This window comes from Mytilus edulis, chromosome 3 (assembly GCF_963676685.1).
Source record: "Mytilus edulis chromosome 3, xbMytEdul2.2, whole genome shotgun sequence".
Taxonomy (NCBI): domain Eukaryota; kingdom Metazoa; phylum Mollusca; class Bivalvia; order Mytilida; family Mytilidae; genus Mytilus; species Mytilus edulis.
Genome location: NC_092346.1, coordinates 102056128 through 102073464, shown reverse-complemented (window position 1 = coordinate 102073464; position 17337 = coordinate 102056128). Strand labels below are relative to the sequence as shown.

The window sequence follows — 17337 nt, the reverse complement described above, 5'->3', positions numbered from 1 at the left end:
TTTTACAAATATAAAAGTAAACTTCTAACATGTTACTGTTTATCTTGTTGACTGACTGCCTTGTTTTGGTCCTGATTTTATATATATTTAGACATACTTTTATTTGGAAATGTCAATGATCGAATTTAAAAAAAAAAAGGGTTTCTAATATTGGATTTGTCAGATTATACAAAATAAAAGGCACTCACACAAACACGTCACTTTTCTTCTCTCATTTCCTTTTTAGTATGCCTTACTATCATTTAAGTTGTAAGTCAATATTTACAAGCTATTAAAATATTTTGTTAAATATATATACTGTGTAAAAAAAGTATTTTGAGTAACTGGTGTATTGTAGTTTTAGTTTTTGTAAATGTATTCATGTTCAAGCTGTAATGTAATAGTTCTCATTTACACCCTCATTTATGATACTCCTGTTGTCAGTAAAATATTGAATTAAGAAATCTTAAATATAATAAACTAACAATTTAAAAACTATTCAGTTATATATTTAAAAGGAGCTTTACAATTATAATTCACTTGTGCATGTACTATCATTGTCAAATTAAAGATTTTAGTTGAGGACAATAATGCAATTTAGATTTAGCCTTTAGATGAGCACTGTAGCGATTATGACTCAACTAAACTTGTTCTCATTCCCTCTGACATGGAAACAAGTGTAGGGGGAGGATCCCGCTAGCATGTTTAACCCTGTACATTCTGTATGTATGTGTCTGTCCCTAGTCAGGAGCCTGTAATTCAGTGGTTGTCGTTTGTTGATGTGTTGCATAATAAAGTATATAGTTTTTGTTTATTTTGCTGTACATAAATTAGGCCGTTTATAGTTTCCTCGTATGAATTGTTTAATATTTGCCATTTCAAGGCCTTATATAGCTGACTATGCGGTATGGATTTTACTCATTGTTAAAGGCTATACGGTGACATATAGTTGTTAATTTCTGTGTCATTTGGTCTCTTGTGGAGAGTTGTCTCATTGGCAATCTTCTTTTTTTATATGTAATTTAGATACCACTCTGTGGAAAAACTCACTAATTTCTCAGACTTATAATGCGAGAAAAACTAAAGTGTTGCAAATGTTGAATCATTGTACGAACAGTAAATTTACAGAAAATGAACATCAATAATCATTCATGTGTAAGTGGTGATCAATGAGCTGGTGGCATCCTCAGGGCGTCCACACCACAGTGGCTTCTATACAGTGGTTGTCATAAAAGATACCAGGCATATACTGTGTTTTGGCAAATATGTCAAGGGAAATCTATCATATGTATGATTTTTAGACAATAAGTGTGTTAACCATTTTTTATTTTGTTTTAATACATGTATGTATTGACGTATTGAGCTTTTTTATGATAGACAGTTCTGTTTTTTCCCGTTTCTGATTCGGCGTAGAGCAATCACCTATCAATCAATCAATCAATGCATTTCCATTTGAGTATTAGCCTCTGATGAGCATTTCCATTTGAGTATTAGCCTCTGATGAGTATTTCCATTTGAGTATTAGCCTCTGATGAGTATATCCATTTGAGTATTAGCCTCTGATGAGTATTTCCATTTGAGTATTAGCCTCTGATGAGTATATCCATTTGAGTATTAGCCTCTGATGAGTATTTCCATTTGAGTATTAGCCTCTGATGAGTATGTTTTATCTGTCTTTGATTTTTTATTTTATTCTTAATACGATGATGCATTTTCAGCGCTTTAGAGGGATTTTTATTTTATTTGGGTCACTTTGTAGATTTTGATTATTATTTAAATTCATGATAACCATGTGAATCCTATATTGAACACGTACCATATTTATCATGAATTGGTCATGTACCATCTTTCTATATGCATATTTTCAACCAATGTCTATAATCTTGCCATAACTAACTTACTAAGAATATCACTCTGAAAATCTTTAATTTACATCACTTTTTATTATACAGCTACTCTAATTTCAATGAATGTTTGGGCTCAAAATGGTCTGAATACAGTTCTCAATCGGCAAAAGTATCATTTAGATGAACAACAACATCGAAAGCCTATGGTTTCTCCATGCAGTTATGTTGAATTGATGGAGCTCTTGACCAATGTAAGGTAGATAACTCAAATTAGTTTTTAACATTCAAGCCTTTTTCTTGTAAATTATTACACTTGCATGTGGAGATATCGTCGATGAGACAGCAATCCCACACATTAAACCTAGATGAATGTTTATATAGATTAACACACAGTTTGTAACAGTACACACGTGTCTATTAAATATGTCAAAATTTAAATCTCCTCAAACTGAAAAGATCTAAATTAATTCAATTGAGACTATGCCGGGTCAACATCGAATTCTATAAAAGTTGTTCTTTTAATCGGAGAACATGACTTATAATAGGCACACCAATGTGTGGCGGGGAAAATATAAAGCATTCATTGCAATAGAAAAACAACCAGTTATATGATCAGTTTATTTCTAACAATAACACATCTTTATACAACATAAGTAATAAATTAATCAATTGAAATGAATGGTGGTATTTTTTCACATGTATTGTCTGTGCATAGTATCAAAATAATATCTTAGATATGTTTGAACTCTCCTTGGATCGCTATTTTCCACACATCATCTTCACGAACTCTAAAAAAGAAAGCAATATTTTCAATAATTACATAATTTTCTTATTAATTAAGTTACAACCATGATAATCATACGAAACATCGTAATTTTATGTAATGTATATAAGAATATCTATGTATAAAAGAAACTTAAGGCTCACAGGAGCTGGCAGAATTATACATTATTAAACCCAAGCAACGGTGGCTGCTATCTTGTGAAGACATCAGCCCTGTCCATTGTATATGTCTTTATGTTGACCAATATGTGTTTGCTTTTGTTATGTGTGTTGTTGGGTTGCTGATTCATTCACGTATATTCCGTATCTTTTTTACAAGTTTTTATTCTTTACAATAAACCGAGCAATATGTGTTGCTCACTTGATAAAAAGCTTCACATTGTGACTTGTATCTGATATCAGCAGACAACCTGATAATCGGTACATCTAGTACCCTGACCCGTACTTGATGTGGCCTCCTGATGTATAAATAATACCTACCAATGTAATCAATTTGACCATCACCGTCCAAGTCAGCTTCTTGTATCATCTCATCCACTTCCTCATCCGGGAGTTTGTCGCCAAGGTTAGTCATAATATGTCGAAGGTCATTTGCTGATATTGATCCACTTCCATCTTTATCGAAAACTCTGAAAGCTTCCCGAATCTCTTCTTCTGTGTCGGTATCCTTCATTTTCTTGGCCATCATCGTCAAAAACTCTTGAAAATCTATAATTCCATTGCCTGTAAACATACAGCAATAATCAAAATAAATTAACATCAAACGAAATCTCTTGTTTTACTTGTTATCATATAAAAGCAGAATTGATTTAAACAAAAACTCTTCAAAGATAAGGGAGTTTATACCGATACAGTACCCTTCATTCAGCCAACCAATGCAGGGAGTTTATACAGAGATACCGATACAGTACCCTTCATTCAGCCGACCAATGCAGGGAGTTTATACAGAGATACCGATACAGTACCCTTCATTCAGCCGACCAATGCAGGGAGTTTATACAGAGATACCGATACAGTACCCTTCATTCAGCCAACCAATGCAGGGAGTTTATACAGAGATACCGATACAGTACCCTTCATTCAGCCAACCAATGCAGGGAGTTTATACAGAGATACCGATACAGTACCCTTCATTCAGCCAACCAATGCAGGGAGTTTATACAGAGATACCGATACAGTACCCTTCATTCAGCCAACCAATGCAGGGAGTTTATACAGAGATACCGATACAGTACCCTTCATTCAGCCAACCAATGCAGGGAGTTTATACAGAGATACCGATACAGTACCCTTCATTCAGCCAACCAATTCAGGGAGTTTATACAGAGATACCGATACAGTACCCTTCATTCAGCCAACCAATTCAGGGAGTTTATATAGAGATACCGATACAGTACCCTTCATTCAGCCAACCAATGCAGGGAGTTTATACAGAGATACCGATACAGTACCCTTCATTCAGCCAACCAATGTAGGGAGTTTATACAGAGATACCGATACAATACCCTTCATTCAGTCAACCAATGCAGGGAGTTTATACAGAGATACCGATACAGTACCCTTCATTCAGCCAACCAATGCAGGGAGTTTATACAGAGATACCGATACAGTACCCTTCATTCAGCCAACCAATGCAGGGAGTTTATACAGAGATACCGATACAGTACCCTTCATTCAGCCAACCAATGTAGGGAGTTTATACAGAGATATCGATACAATACCCTTCATTCAGTCAACCAATGCAGTAATGACACATGAACCTTATCTTAATGCCTATTCCTAATTCTTCTACTTCTCCTTCATTTCGTGTGAGAAGCACTCCAGTAATGTCTGAATTATTTTTAATTTATGAACAAATCAGAAATAGACGCATGAAAAACGGAGGTTGAGATGAATGAATAAAACCCTCCCTCAACCGAATATTTGTCTTTTTGTATATTTGATTTTTTTCGATTATGCACGAAATATTAACTCGGAAGCTTACCATCAATATCTACTTCATTGACTAGATCTGTTAGTTCCTGGTCACTCGGGTTTTGACCCAATGATCTCATTACGACACCGAGTTCTGCCGACGAAATAGTTCCGTCACCATCCTTGTCAAACAGACTAAATGCCTCTTTAAATTCTGGAACAAATAATACCATATATCATAAAAGACACCATGATGATGATGTAAAAAAACGAAATCTATAGCATTTAAAACTCGAAATCAAATTAACAAAGACAATTGGTTTGTGTTATTTGGTAGCTGGTCAACTAACGTTTTCCACTTCCCCGTCGACATATTAATATATGCAATGATACAACGACGTTTACAAACACAGCGCAATGATAATACTATTCGAACATGCATTATATTATTAATATTCATTAAACGGTTTATTTTACAAAACGCGTATATATAATGAAACCAAATCTAAAATCGGATTAAAAAGCTCTTGGAAATAATGAAAGATGTAATCTTTTCAAAAGGTTTCAGATTGTCCTCCTTTTTAAACTTGCATATATTCCAACGGTAATGGTGAAAAGTATAGGAAGCAAGTAAATAGTGCAAAAACAGTAGATTACTTTTACTATAATTTGCCTTTCCTCGAAACCCTGTCCTATCAATACCTGTATTGGAAATAGCGACATGCAAATACTATTTAATTTGTTTTAACTCTTTTGTACCGCCTATTAAACAAAAAGAAAAAAATTCCAAAACAACATAATTTAAAATGTATTTCTCATTCAGTTCTGATCAATATAGCTAGTTTAATTAAGGCACAAGATAACGAAATTTTATTTCATTTTAACCTTCTCTGGATGGCTAAGTATGTTTTATGGAAATTCGATATTCAAACTTTCCTTTCCATTGAAGCCGAAAACAAATATACATAATTGATTCCCACTATGTTACATCCTATATAATCAAACTCCTTAATGTACAATAATGATTTTTTTTTAGAATTATCAAACGATATAAATACTAGCTCATTGTAAAATCATAAAGGTGAAGAGAATAATCATTCAAACTTTAAAAACATTTTTTGTTTTACTGTGTCCTTACTTTATATTCTTTTTTTTTTGGATTTTTTTAATGAATATAAGGAGATGATGAGTATTAATCAATGATAAAAAAAACTCTACGACAAACAAAATGAGATGAGAGCTAAACGTCAATGAGACAACACGAGAGAGGTCAACATACAGTCTTCAACAACACGCACGTGTTTATACGTCAATGAGACAACACAAGAGAGGTCAACATAGAGTCTTCAACGACACGCACGTGTTTATAATACGTCAATGAGATAACACAACAGAGGTCAACATACAATCTTCAACAACACGCACGTGTTTATATGTCAATATGACAACATATAGTCTTCAGCAACACGCACGTGTTTATAATACGTCAATGAGATAACACAACAGAGGTCAACAAACAGTCTTCAATAACACGCACGTGTTAATACGTCAATGAGATAACTCAACAGAGGTCAACATATAGTCTTCAACAGTATGCACGTGTTTATACGTCAATGAGATAACTCAAGAGAGGTCAACATAAAGTCTTCAAAAACACGCACGTGTTTATATGTCAATGTGACAACATACAGTCTTCAACAACACGCACGTGTTTATACGTCAATGAGATAACTAAACAGAGGTCAACAATCAGTCTTCAGCAACACGCACGTGTTTATACGTCAATATTGCAAGCACTAGATTGCCGTGAATCTATAACAGTTAACAGAGACTCAAAACATAGGCCATCAAGACATCATTCTCAAATAGAACAGAACTAATAAACAAAAAATATTGTTAGGATATGAAAAAAATACAACTACTAACGAGTTAGTTTCATACTTTTATCATGCTTTTGTTTTCAAAGTACATCCACATTCTGATTACAAAGCGCAGAGATCTGAACAAACCCTTTTGTAGGTACATGTGTGAAAAAGATTAGTTATTAAACTATATCCTTAACGTTAAAGTAATAAGATTTTGAAATAGACCTTTTAACACCTGTTTACTAGTATAATTAAACTTACTAATTCTACTTGAGTGTTAATTACCATACAACAGGCAAAATATCATCGAGGGTTATTTTTTAATATTTTGTTAATTAATCATATTACTACCAACACGTACATAAGCATAAACATTTATACATTTGATGCATCCGGAATGCTTTTCTGGGTTTACCTTTTACGGGAACCCTTTAATCAAAGATTGGGTACATACGTCAATGAAGTGAAAATACTTGAGTAGCTTTATGACAAAAGTGAATATATATTCTGTGTAAATATTTTTTTACTAAGTCCGTACTTTACGTTAGGCTAAATCAGTGATAAAAAACAAGTTCTTCATGATTTTAAATGAATCTGTTCTGATGTCCAAAGGCTATTTGTCTCTTAAATTATCTTTAACTTGTATTGTACCCTGGTCATCCAAGAGAGAGTTACCATTGTTATTTATAATCGTCTCCCACCGAGAGAAGACTGTCACTTTTATATGTATTACAAGTATGAATACCTATATTGTAACCAGATCTTCCCAGAGAGAGTTACCATTGTTATTTGTATAACAAGTGTGAATGCAAGTATTGTTACCGCCTCCGACCGAGGAAATATTACCACTGTTAAAGACCTGTATTGTAATCGCTTCCTACTCCGAGAAGGCTATCACTGTTATCTGTATTACAAGTATGAAGCCAAGTATTGTAATCGCCTCCCACCGAGAGAAGGCTACCACTGTTGAAGACCTGCATTGTAATCGCCTCCCACCGAGAAGGCTATCACCGTTGAAGACCTGTATTGAGATCGCCTCCCTCCAGGAAAAGGCTACCACTGTTATTCGTATAACAAGCTTGAAGCAAAGTTTTGTAATATCGTCCTCCCAGATAAGGCTACCACTGTTATTTGTATAAAAAGTATGAAACCAAGTTTTTAATCGCCACAACCCAGAGAAGGCTACCAGTGTTATTCGTATAACAAACTTGAAGCAAAGTTTTGTAATATCGTCCTCCCAGATAAGGCTACCAGTGTTATTTGTATAACAAGCTTGAAGCAAAGTTTTGTAATATCGTCCTCCCAGAGAAGGCTACCACTGTTATTTGTATAACAAGCTTGAAGCAAAGTTTTGTAATATCGTCCTCCCAGAGAAGGCTACCACTGTTATTTGTATAACAAGCTTGAAGCAAAGTTTTGTAATATCGTCCTCCCAGAGAAGGCTACCACTGTTATTTGTATAAAAAGTATGAAACCAAGTTTTTAATCGCCTCAACCCAGAGAAGGCTACCACTGTTATTTGTATAACAAGTATGAATTAAGATATGTAATCGCGCCTTCTCTGAGAGAAGATTGCTATATTCTTTTAGTTCTTAGATTGTATGAGATTGTGAGAAACCTTCCGAAAATTCTTTCGTAACGTTTACCTACCTCTTAACTGTTCTTCAGGAATCTGAGTTTCCTAAAATGAATTAAAAATATAATAGATTAATTACACATATTTTACAAAATTAAGAACACGCGGCGACCACCTATTTGATTTCTAGTTTTTGGATGTCGCTTGCTGATTTACAATTTGTTAGTAATTTATTATATCTTTTATATGCCTCTTCGTATGGATGAAATAAGATTAGTAATGCAACATTAAAATGTAGAATTCCACGGGCGACACTGCAAACAGGCGCATGTAACTGAAAACCTTATAACTATTAAAGAATGATATTTGCCACTGGACGTCAAAGAAACAATAATCGTGAATGAATCAATTCGTGAGAGGGAATCAATAGAATTTTGGTATTCTGATCTTTTATATTTTTTTCTACAATATTGTTCATCACCCCAAATGTTCTCACCAAACACGATGCTTATCAATTATTTTTCATGACAATATATATTTTTTTTTAATGAAAACAAAAAATTGAATAAGAAATATCGTCTTTAATTCAAACAGAAAGAAATACGAAACTAGAAATCAAATTAGGCCTGCCTCATAATACAACAATAATATTTTAAAGTTATGAAAACTTAAAAAGTTTAAATCACAAAGAAATGGAAAGTAATAAAGTAGAATGAACAAAATAAAATGTAATAACTAAAACATATCCTAGTATTAACACTTAAATAACCGAATTTATGGGGAAAAAGTATAAAAAGTAAAAGAAAAAATACTCACAACATTGATTTCCATATTACACAATCAAGTTATAGATATTTACATTGGAAGTTAAACATATTATCGCTAGTCTCAATTTATTTAATCCTCTTTGACAAATTAAATATTTATAAAAGTTCAATTGAATGTATTGTATTATTATACTCCAGCAACAATTTTTATGTGAAATAAGTAAGAAAAGAGTATAATAGATAAACTATAGATTTATTGGAATAGATTGTTGTCTCTTTAGTATATAAATTTTAAAGGTAAATACTTTTATGCTTCATGCAACATTAAACAAGAATACAGCCACTCTCTTAGTACAAACATCGAATTCATTGGAATATTAGTATATCAATGATTTAAGTGTTAATGATTTTAGTGTTCAAGGTCTCTGTATTGTTGGTCAGATCTTGAATTATTGATTGCTTGTTAAGGAACTAATAGTATGTATTATTAATGGAAGGGAGATAACTGCTGATGAGAATGAAGATCACGAAATTAACTCGGCGAAAGTAGAATAGGTCAATATAACACTATACAGTAATATTTTTTAACAGAATATTTTACATGAATAAAATTGAGAATGGAAATGGGGAATGTGTCAAAGAGACAACAACCCGACCATAGAAAGAAAAGAAAAAAAAACAGCAGGTCACCAATAGGTCTTCAATGTAGCGAGAAATTCCCGCACCCGGAGGCGTCTTTCAGCTGGCCCCTAAACAAATATATACTAGTTCAGTGATAATGAACGCCATACTAATTTCCAAATTGTACACAAGAAACTAAAATTAAAATAATACAAGACTAACAAAGGCCAGAGGCTCCTGACTTGGGACAGGCGTAAAAATGCGACGGGGTTAAACATGTTTGTGAGATCTCAACCCTCCCCCTATACCTCTAGCCAATGTAGAAAAGTAAACGCATAACAATAGGCACATTAAAATTCAGTTCAAGAGAAGTCCGAGTCCGATGTCAGAAGATGTAACCAAAGCAAATAAACAAAATGACAATAATACATAAATAACGACAGACTACTAGCAGTTAACTGACATGAAGCATATTTTAACTAATTTAAAGGGTAATTCTATACGGTAATGTGTCAGGACCACGACTAGCTACTATTATAGACCATTATAGGCGCATCGGTGGCTGGGTTGTAAAAGAAGTCCAACTACTACATCACCGCACGTGGCAGGTGAGTTCGACTTCAATCTTAATTGACAAGGTTTTTAAGTTTTCCTACCGAATGTCCAGAAGTTCTGCCACCAATACAAACTGGCTGCCATGAAATAGCCAACAACGATGGAAGTGCAATTAAACCTCAATCAATCAATCAATCAATCACTATGATATATATCTGAGGGTGAAATAGCAATTCAATTTTGCCGCTTCTTGTAAACCATAAATATCGCTCTAAACTTGTCACGACCAGCTGCTTACCCGCGGCTTTTTTTTAGCCAGGCCGCCATACTTTTTGTAGCTTCTACTCCTTCCTTGTCGAATTGGTAATTGTTCTTTAGATGATTTTGAAGTGTCAAGAAATGCGATAGTTTTCAATATGTAGACACCAGTAACTAATATGATTGGTCCATAATATTCAAATAACCGTTTTGTAATGCCTTTAAGGGATGTTATTGTGCCAGTATGTTTTTGGCTTCAAAGTTTTTGGAAAGGAAAGCTTTTGATGAATATTAACGAAAACTGCTTCAACCTGAATAAAGTCTTAACATAGTAAAACTGTGAATATTTATGAAGCCTGGTGGCATTCGAATAATATTGCATCAATTTTTCATTGTCATAATTTCACAATTCTTTTTACAGTAATAATTAAAGTCTACAGCTAGGAGTCGATAATAATGGCGTTCAAAAGTAAAAGTAATAAATCGATTGAGATTTAAACAAATCCGGGTTACAAACTGAAACCGACGGGGAAAAAATCAACCACCAGTATAAGAGGAAAACAAGAGAACAACAGGTACACCGAAGTACAACAAATAGATTCAAACTATTTGATAACAACATATTTGATGACTTGGTACAGGACATTTTAAATGTTAACTTCAAGGAAAGTTAAGATAAAACATTGTTTGTCTTATTCCTTCACAGTTTATCATTTTCTTTAGGCATTTACAATAAGACTACAATTTCTGAAATACAAGATGATACCGGTATTTTAAACCCAAAAAACATACATAAAGCCGTTACTCTAAAATTTAGTCAAGATTAAAATGTGTTTTTTTTTAAAGTGCGAACATAAGGATAAATTATCGCAAATTCTTGATGAAATTCTTCGTTTTTTGTACAGAAGTCTATATATGCAATTATAGTTTAGATGTGGACAATCAATGTATAATGTAATGTAATCGTTATATTGTAAATACTTATTCCCCTGGGTCTTAAATACTTCTTTCAATACTAAACTACACCAGACACGCAAAATATATAAAACGCCTGAAAATTTACGAAACATATGGAAATAAATAAACAGAACAGCTAAAACCTTCATAGGGGAACCTTGCCTTTAAGTCACCCCCTTATTTGATTCCTCTTATATGCATCAGTAATACATTAGTTTTTAGTACCTGTATTGTTACTAAGTATGCTTGCTGTATTTTGAGATAAGTTATAGTAAAAGCAGAGAATAATTGTATCATTGATTATCCAAAGCATAAACTTGTTATTTAGTTGGTGTAAATATTGACTAATAGTTCAGAATGAATTTTTGATTATTTGACATCCAGTACTGATACATGCATATTCTGTTAAAACTAATAATACTCGTTTTACTCTGACTTATAATCATATTTTATTTAAACAATTATTTTATCCAATATCTGAAAAAAGAACAAGAAGACCATGTATACTTATAGGATAAGACAAGTCATTTAGTGAATGTTAAAATGATGACAAAACGATATTCCTATATATTTAACTTTTTAACAGGTTCATACTGAATACAAGATACATCATATTGTCTAATATGAAAGATAAAAAATGTCTATGTAAAAAACAACAAAAATCTAAAATCTAGATCTTTCTATTGACAATTAAAGATTATATCGTGTCCAGAGGATGACTTTTTTGTCCTAGTATTACCAAGAATCTAAATATTTACTTGAGGTGATGTAGATAAAAACCGTGCAAAAGGGTTGTACTTCCTGGACGGTGAAATGGATACGATAGTTTCGCAACACTATATGTTATAGATAGTCACTATGTCAGTGTTTATATCATATATCAGAGATAGTCTGTTACTATGTCAGTGAATATACATTATATCAAAGATAGTCTGTCACTATGTCAGTAAATATACAATATGACAAAGATAGTCTGTCATTATGTCAGCGAATATGCATTATTTCAAAGAGTATGTCACTATGTCAGTGAATATGTATTATGTCAAAGATAGTCTTTCACTATGTCAGTGAATATACACTATTTTAGAGATAATCTGTCACTATGTCAGTGAATATACATTATGTCAGAGATAGTCTGTCATTATGTCAGAGAAAGTCTGCCACTATGTCAGTGAATAAACACTATGTCAGAGATAGTTTGTCACTATGTCATTGAATATACATTATGTCAGTGATAATATGTCACTATGTAAGTGAATATACATTATGTCAAAGATAGTCTGTCACTATGTCAGTGAATATACATTATGTCAGAGATAGTCTGTCACTATGTCAGTGAATATACACTATGTCAGAGATAGTCTGTCACTATGTCAGTGAATATACATTATGTCAGAGATAGTCTGTCATTATGTCAGTGATTATACATTGTTAGTGATAGAAAGTGTAAATACAATATGTATGTCAGGAATAGTATATGTCACTGTGTCAATGTATATACATGTTTTACCTTTGTATATTATTGTAAACGACGGACTTTTGTTCAAGGTTATTGTTGTTTTTATGAAATTGTCTAACATTTCACAGCGGAACCTTATACTTTTGATTGATTTATTGATTGATTTTATTTCCTCCATTTATTTATTCAGTGTATGTACACTTGTGTTAATATGTCTTTTGATTGAGTTGATTAAGCCATTTCAATTGATATTTTATAGTGTGTCTTTATGTTGTGATGTTACACTATTGTTTAGGATAAGGACGAAGGTTGGTATCTGTTAAAATGTTAAAACCCGCTGCAATTGTTTGCACCTGTCCTGAGTCAGGAATCAGATGTTCAGTTGTTGTCGTGTGTTTTACACTAGTCATTTTGGGGCTCTTTATAGCTTTGTTCGGTGCGAGTCAAGGCTCCGTGTTGAAGACCGTACTTTGACCTATAATGGTTTACTTTTACAAATTGTGACTTGAATGAAGAGTTGTCTCATTGGCACTCATACCACATCTTCTTATATCTAATTAGTATATCAGTGATCATCTATATCACTGTGTCATGTATATACAACTTCAGTTATAGTTATGTCACTGTGTCAGCGTATACACATTATGTCATAGATAGTATATGGCACTGTGGGACTGTGTCAGTGTTTATAAAGTTAGTCAGTTATAGTTTATGTCACTGTGTCAGCGTATACACATTATGTCACAAATAGTACATGGCACTGTGTCACTGTGTCCGTGTTTATAAAGTTAGTCAGTGATACTCTATGTCATTGTGTATTTATAATAGGTCAGTGTTCATCTATGTCCCTGTGTCAGTGTGTCAGTATATATTTGATATTTCAATAATCGTTCTTTTATCTGTGTTAGTTTTTTCTAATAATATGTCAGTGATGGACTATCACTGAGTCAGTCGAAAAACTTTAAAATGGGAGACGCAATATGACCAATATTATTAGTAGGGTCTTATGAATAGCCAAATTCTACATTGAATATGTTAAGCAGGGTCTTAATGAATCATGCATGGTATCATTAATACCACTTAATTTTTCATTCAGCATTACATATGGAAGAGCTTAAAACCAAAGCATTTCTCCATATACATATGTATTACTAAAGCAAAGTATTAATTCACATTCACGTATATGTTTGTAGTTTCAGAAAATAATGTCTATCAAATCAGTTTAAAAAACTAAGACTTTAATAGTCAAGTCATTGAAAAATAGGTTCAAATGTCAGGGTTTGACCACCGTTCCTGATGAAGTTATTAATCCAGAAAATAGCTTCGGACGTACGTGGTATTTTCATTCATTATCAAAAGATAACACATTAACTACTTTTTTATTCCTCTATCGTGTAAAACGGATACTCGTTATCATGAAACAAATACGGTTTACAAAGTGTACGAGTCCATTGAGGGAAGTTATATGGAGGGAATCTGCATGATTATTACCCCCATTTCAATAATGGTGGAACTATTCATCAGTCTAATGTAGTTTTTACTTATTTTTATAAATAACCAAAGCTCAATACCTGTCAAATTGGAGTTACTTCTTTTTTGTAGTATACTTATATGATTTTTAATATCGATAAAGTTTTTTTAACAAACAGTAAATGTATGAAACATGAAACATAAAAAAAACCGTGTACGAACTTTTTTATTTTACAAAAATTCATTTATTGTGTCAAATATACTTAAAAAAATGATGTTTTGTCTTTACTATTTCAATAAGTTTATGGTCTTTGTATCATTAGCAGTCATACCACTTAATTTTATAAACCATGCATGGGAACATCTTACTCGTATGAAAACATAAAATTGTTATTCAAAATGATAGTTTTACCCCTCTAACTGTTGATTATCGATCTGCAGTTGAAAGGTCAAAAATATTTGAGGCAATAATAGAAATGCGGAGTTTCAACTTTCTTCCATTAGAGGATTGTTCTGAAGACATTTATCAAACCAGACAACGAGAAAGGCAGAAAAGCTATAAAACTAATAAATTAAGAAATGAAAAGACAGGTCGATATAGAGCCTTAAAAACAACAAAACAGTAAAATTTTAAAATCATTTAAAACTATATAAAAACTTTAGGGAATGCATAATCCGTCAACTAACTGTTCACCTGAAATCTTCAGAAGATATTGTACACTGTTCCTTTTTATAATGCACAATCAAACGATAACACACATTTAATGTCCACGTGAGATGTATCAAAACTCAGGAGTGTTGCTGTTATACTGTTTATGCAAATAAACGCACGATTAATTTTTAAATTCTAGGGCCCGGATTAACTTTTCTATGACGATTATAACATGACAGCATACTAATGTTTTTTCTTCTTGATTTTAACTATCGGAACCTTCAAAGTTGATTTGAATAATGTTCATTTAAAATTACATCAACTTCAAAATATTTAACCATCTGGGTATATAGGTATATAGATACATACATGTACATGTAGCAAACAGTTTTTCGCAACGAGTCTTATGTAAAATTGTAAGTCATAAACACATTAAAATCGTTTTGAAAAAGTTTTACCAATATGATTTACAATTGACATAAAAATGACAAATCTACTCACATCTACCAGTTCCGTGGTCATCTTAGTATCCTATAGTGTTCATATGGATTATGGTATATCTGCGTGATTTAATAAATGCTATTGTGTTATGGGGGCAATGATGATATCATTCATACTAACTGTATTAACCTTTATTGTTAAATACTGACTATATCTCAGTACATGTAGGATTAAGTTACGGTTATGTACAAAGTTTCGGGTGATCCGTGAACAATTTACTAATGTATAATCAATTATTTAAAAGTATTTATTATTGTATGTATTTTTATTCCAACTCTAAGCTTTGATAAGCTTCTTTTTGACTTTGTCATGTTATTTATACATTACTAACTAATATATGTTAACTGGTAATAGACAGGTCAAAGTCATGTTGCATGGTATTGTTTTTTTTGTAGACGCGGCCAAATTGCCAAAAATTTACATTTTTTTTTTAATTTTGCATGTTACAATTTCTTAGAGTTTTGAAAACGATATAATTGAATTATAAAACAGATATTCAGTGGCGGATCCATAACTTTTCATAAGGGGGGAGGGGGGGATACCCTATATAATGTAACGGAGGGGGTCGGTGACGACACCTCCCGGGACGTGTAGTGGCCAGTACTTCGCCCCTATTCGACCATTGGGATACCTGATATCAGATTATGGCTGAACAACAAACAATTAATCAAATGAAACTATACTTTATTCACAAATGTACAATAATTGCATGAATATTAAACAAAGTCGGAAATAAACAGGAGTCAGAAAACTTTCTAAACTGAGTTGAAAAATAGAGTTGTTTCAAATGTAAAATGAAAATGAAGTGTTCCCAGAGTTAGTCTTTTAAGTAAAATAAAGTAAATTTGCTTCGCGTTGTGTTTAAAGTAGTAAAATTGCACCAAGAAGGGGTGACTAACTCTGGCGAACTGCACCGAAGTGGTGGCTAACTATAGACTCGAATGGTACTTATTTTAGTTCCGGCGAGTATTTGGAGGCCTGTGCAAGGCCGTCTCCGACTGAATGACAAATGATATCCTAAACTTGTCAGTAATCAGATGAACTTTAACAGAAAAGGTACTGAAGAAAAGTTGAATAAATGAATATTCTTAAAACATTATAAAAACATCAAAAGTTAAACAATGGAACAGTTAAATTAACATTCTTTACTTTTATCCTACTATATTTAAATCAGATTTAACTTAAAATAAACATTTAAATACTAAATAATTAATCTGTCCAAATTAAGGGGAATTAACCTAGACACATAAAGGCACATCTATTACAATAATCTACCAAATGTTTCCCACGAAAGGGGGGCGGGCCTCCAGCTCCCCCCCCCCGATCCGCCTATGGATATTGGTAAATTAGACAGTATGTGCAATGCAACTGTTCAAATAACATTTATAAACACACCTGTTGTCCAGATCTGAAACCACGAAGGGATTCGAATCTGGGGAGGGATGAAAAGTTTGTAACGATGGATAGGCTAAATGTCGATCCGATTCGCAAGGAGAAATTTTGTTATCAACTAACCCGAATAATTCAGTGTTTATATTCGTTATATTCCGCTGATCTACGATTGTGCATGTAGGAGAGATTGTCATTTGATTAAGGGTAGTGACTGAATTATTTGGGTTAGCTATTCATCAACAATAAAACTTTTCAATAATAACTCCTAGGGATTTGGATTCCACCACGGATTATGGTTTGGGATATCCAGAGTGACAATTGAATGTAAGTGATAACATATTTATTTTTGAGAATAGAGAGGAGATTCCAGTAGAAAAAGTTGCGAACTAATTTGAAAGACTATCTATGATCGTCCATTAACACAAATTAAATTAATTACAAAAACTAGAGTTTCCAATTGCTTACAAGTGTTGCTCAACTGAATTATTGTGCATCCTTTTCAACGGCTACTGCTGAATATTGTAGACTGCAATTTTATTCATGACCAAAATTGTTGATTAAGTTTACTGTGTATAGTTTATCTCTATCGACTAGTTTGTCCAAAACACGTCATTTTGCATGCACAACACGTAAAATGGATAAATTTCTTTTTGGAAAGACAATAATTTTTTTAAGAATTTTATCATAAAAATAAGGAGAAGATTTATGATTGCCACTTAGATAACTATCATGTATCTAAGA

General features: G+C 32.7%; 1 protein-coding gene across 3 annotated transcripts; it reads right to left on the bottom strand.

Moving 5' to 3' along the window:
* Nucleotides 1-2430: 2430 nt before the first annotated feature.
* LOC139518020 (calmodulin-like) lies at nucleotides 2431-15335 on the bottom strand. Of its 3 annotated transcripts, none has more exons than XM_071309652.1 (5): nucleotides 15205-15335; nucleotides 8039-8069; nucleotides 4594-4737; nucleotides 3090-3332; nucleotides 2431-2614 (listed from the first exon to the last, which is right to left on the bottom strand). In XM_071309652.1, exons 1-5 carry the CDS (start codon nucleotides 15223-15225, stop codon nucleotides 2586-2588), a joined length of 468 nt encoding a protein of 155 aa, XP_071165753.1. In that variant the 5' UTR covers nucleotides 15226-15335; the 3' UTR covers nucleotides 2431-2585. The 3 variants fall into 3 exon arrangements, with proteins under 3 accessions (XP_071165753.1, XP_071165755.1, XP_071165754.1); XM_071309654.1 differs by having other exon boundaries at nucleotides 15211-15279; XM_071309653.1 differs by lacking the exon at nucleotides 15205-15335 and adding an exon at nucleotides 8781-8880.
* Between the last annotated feature and the right edge of the window lie 2002 nt (nucleotides 15336-17337).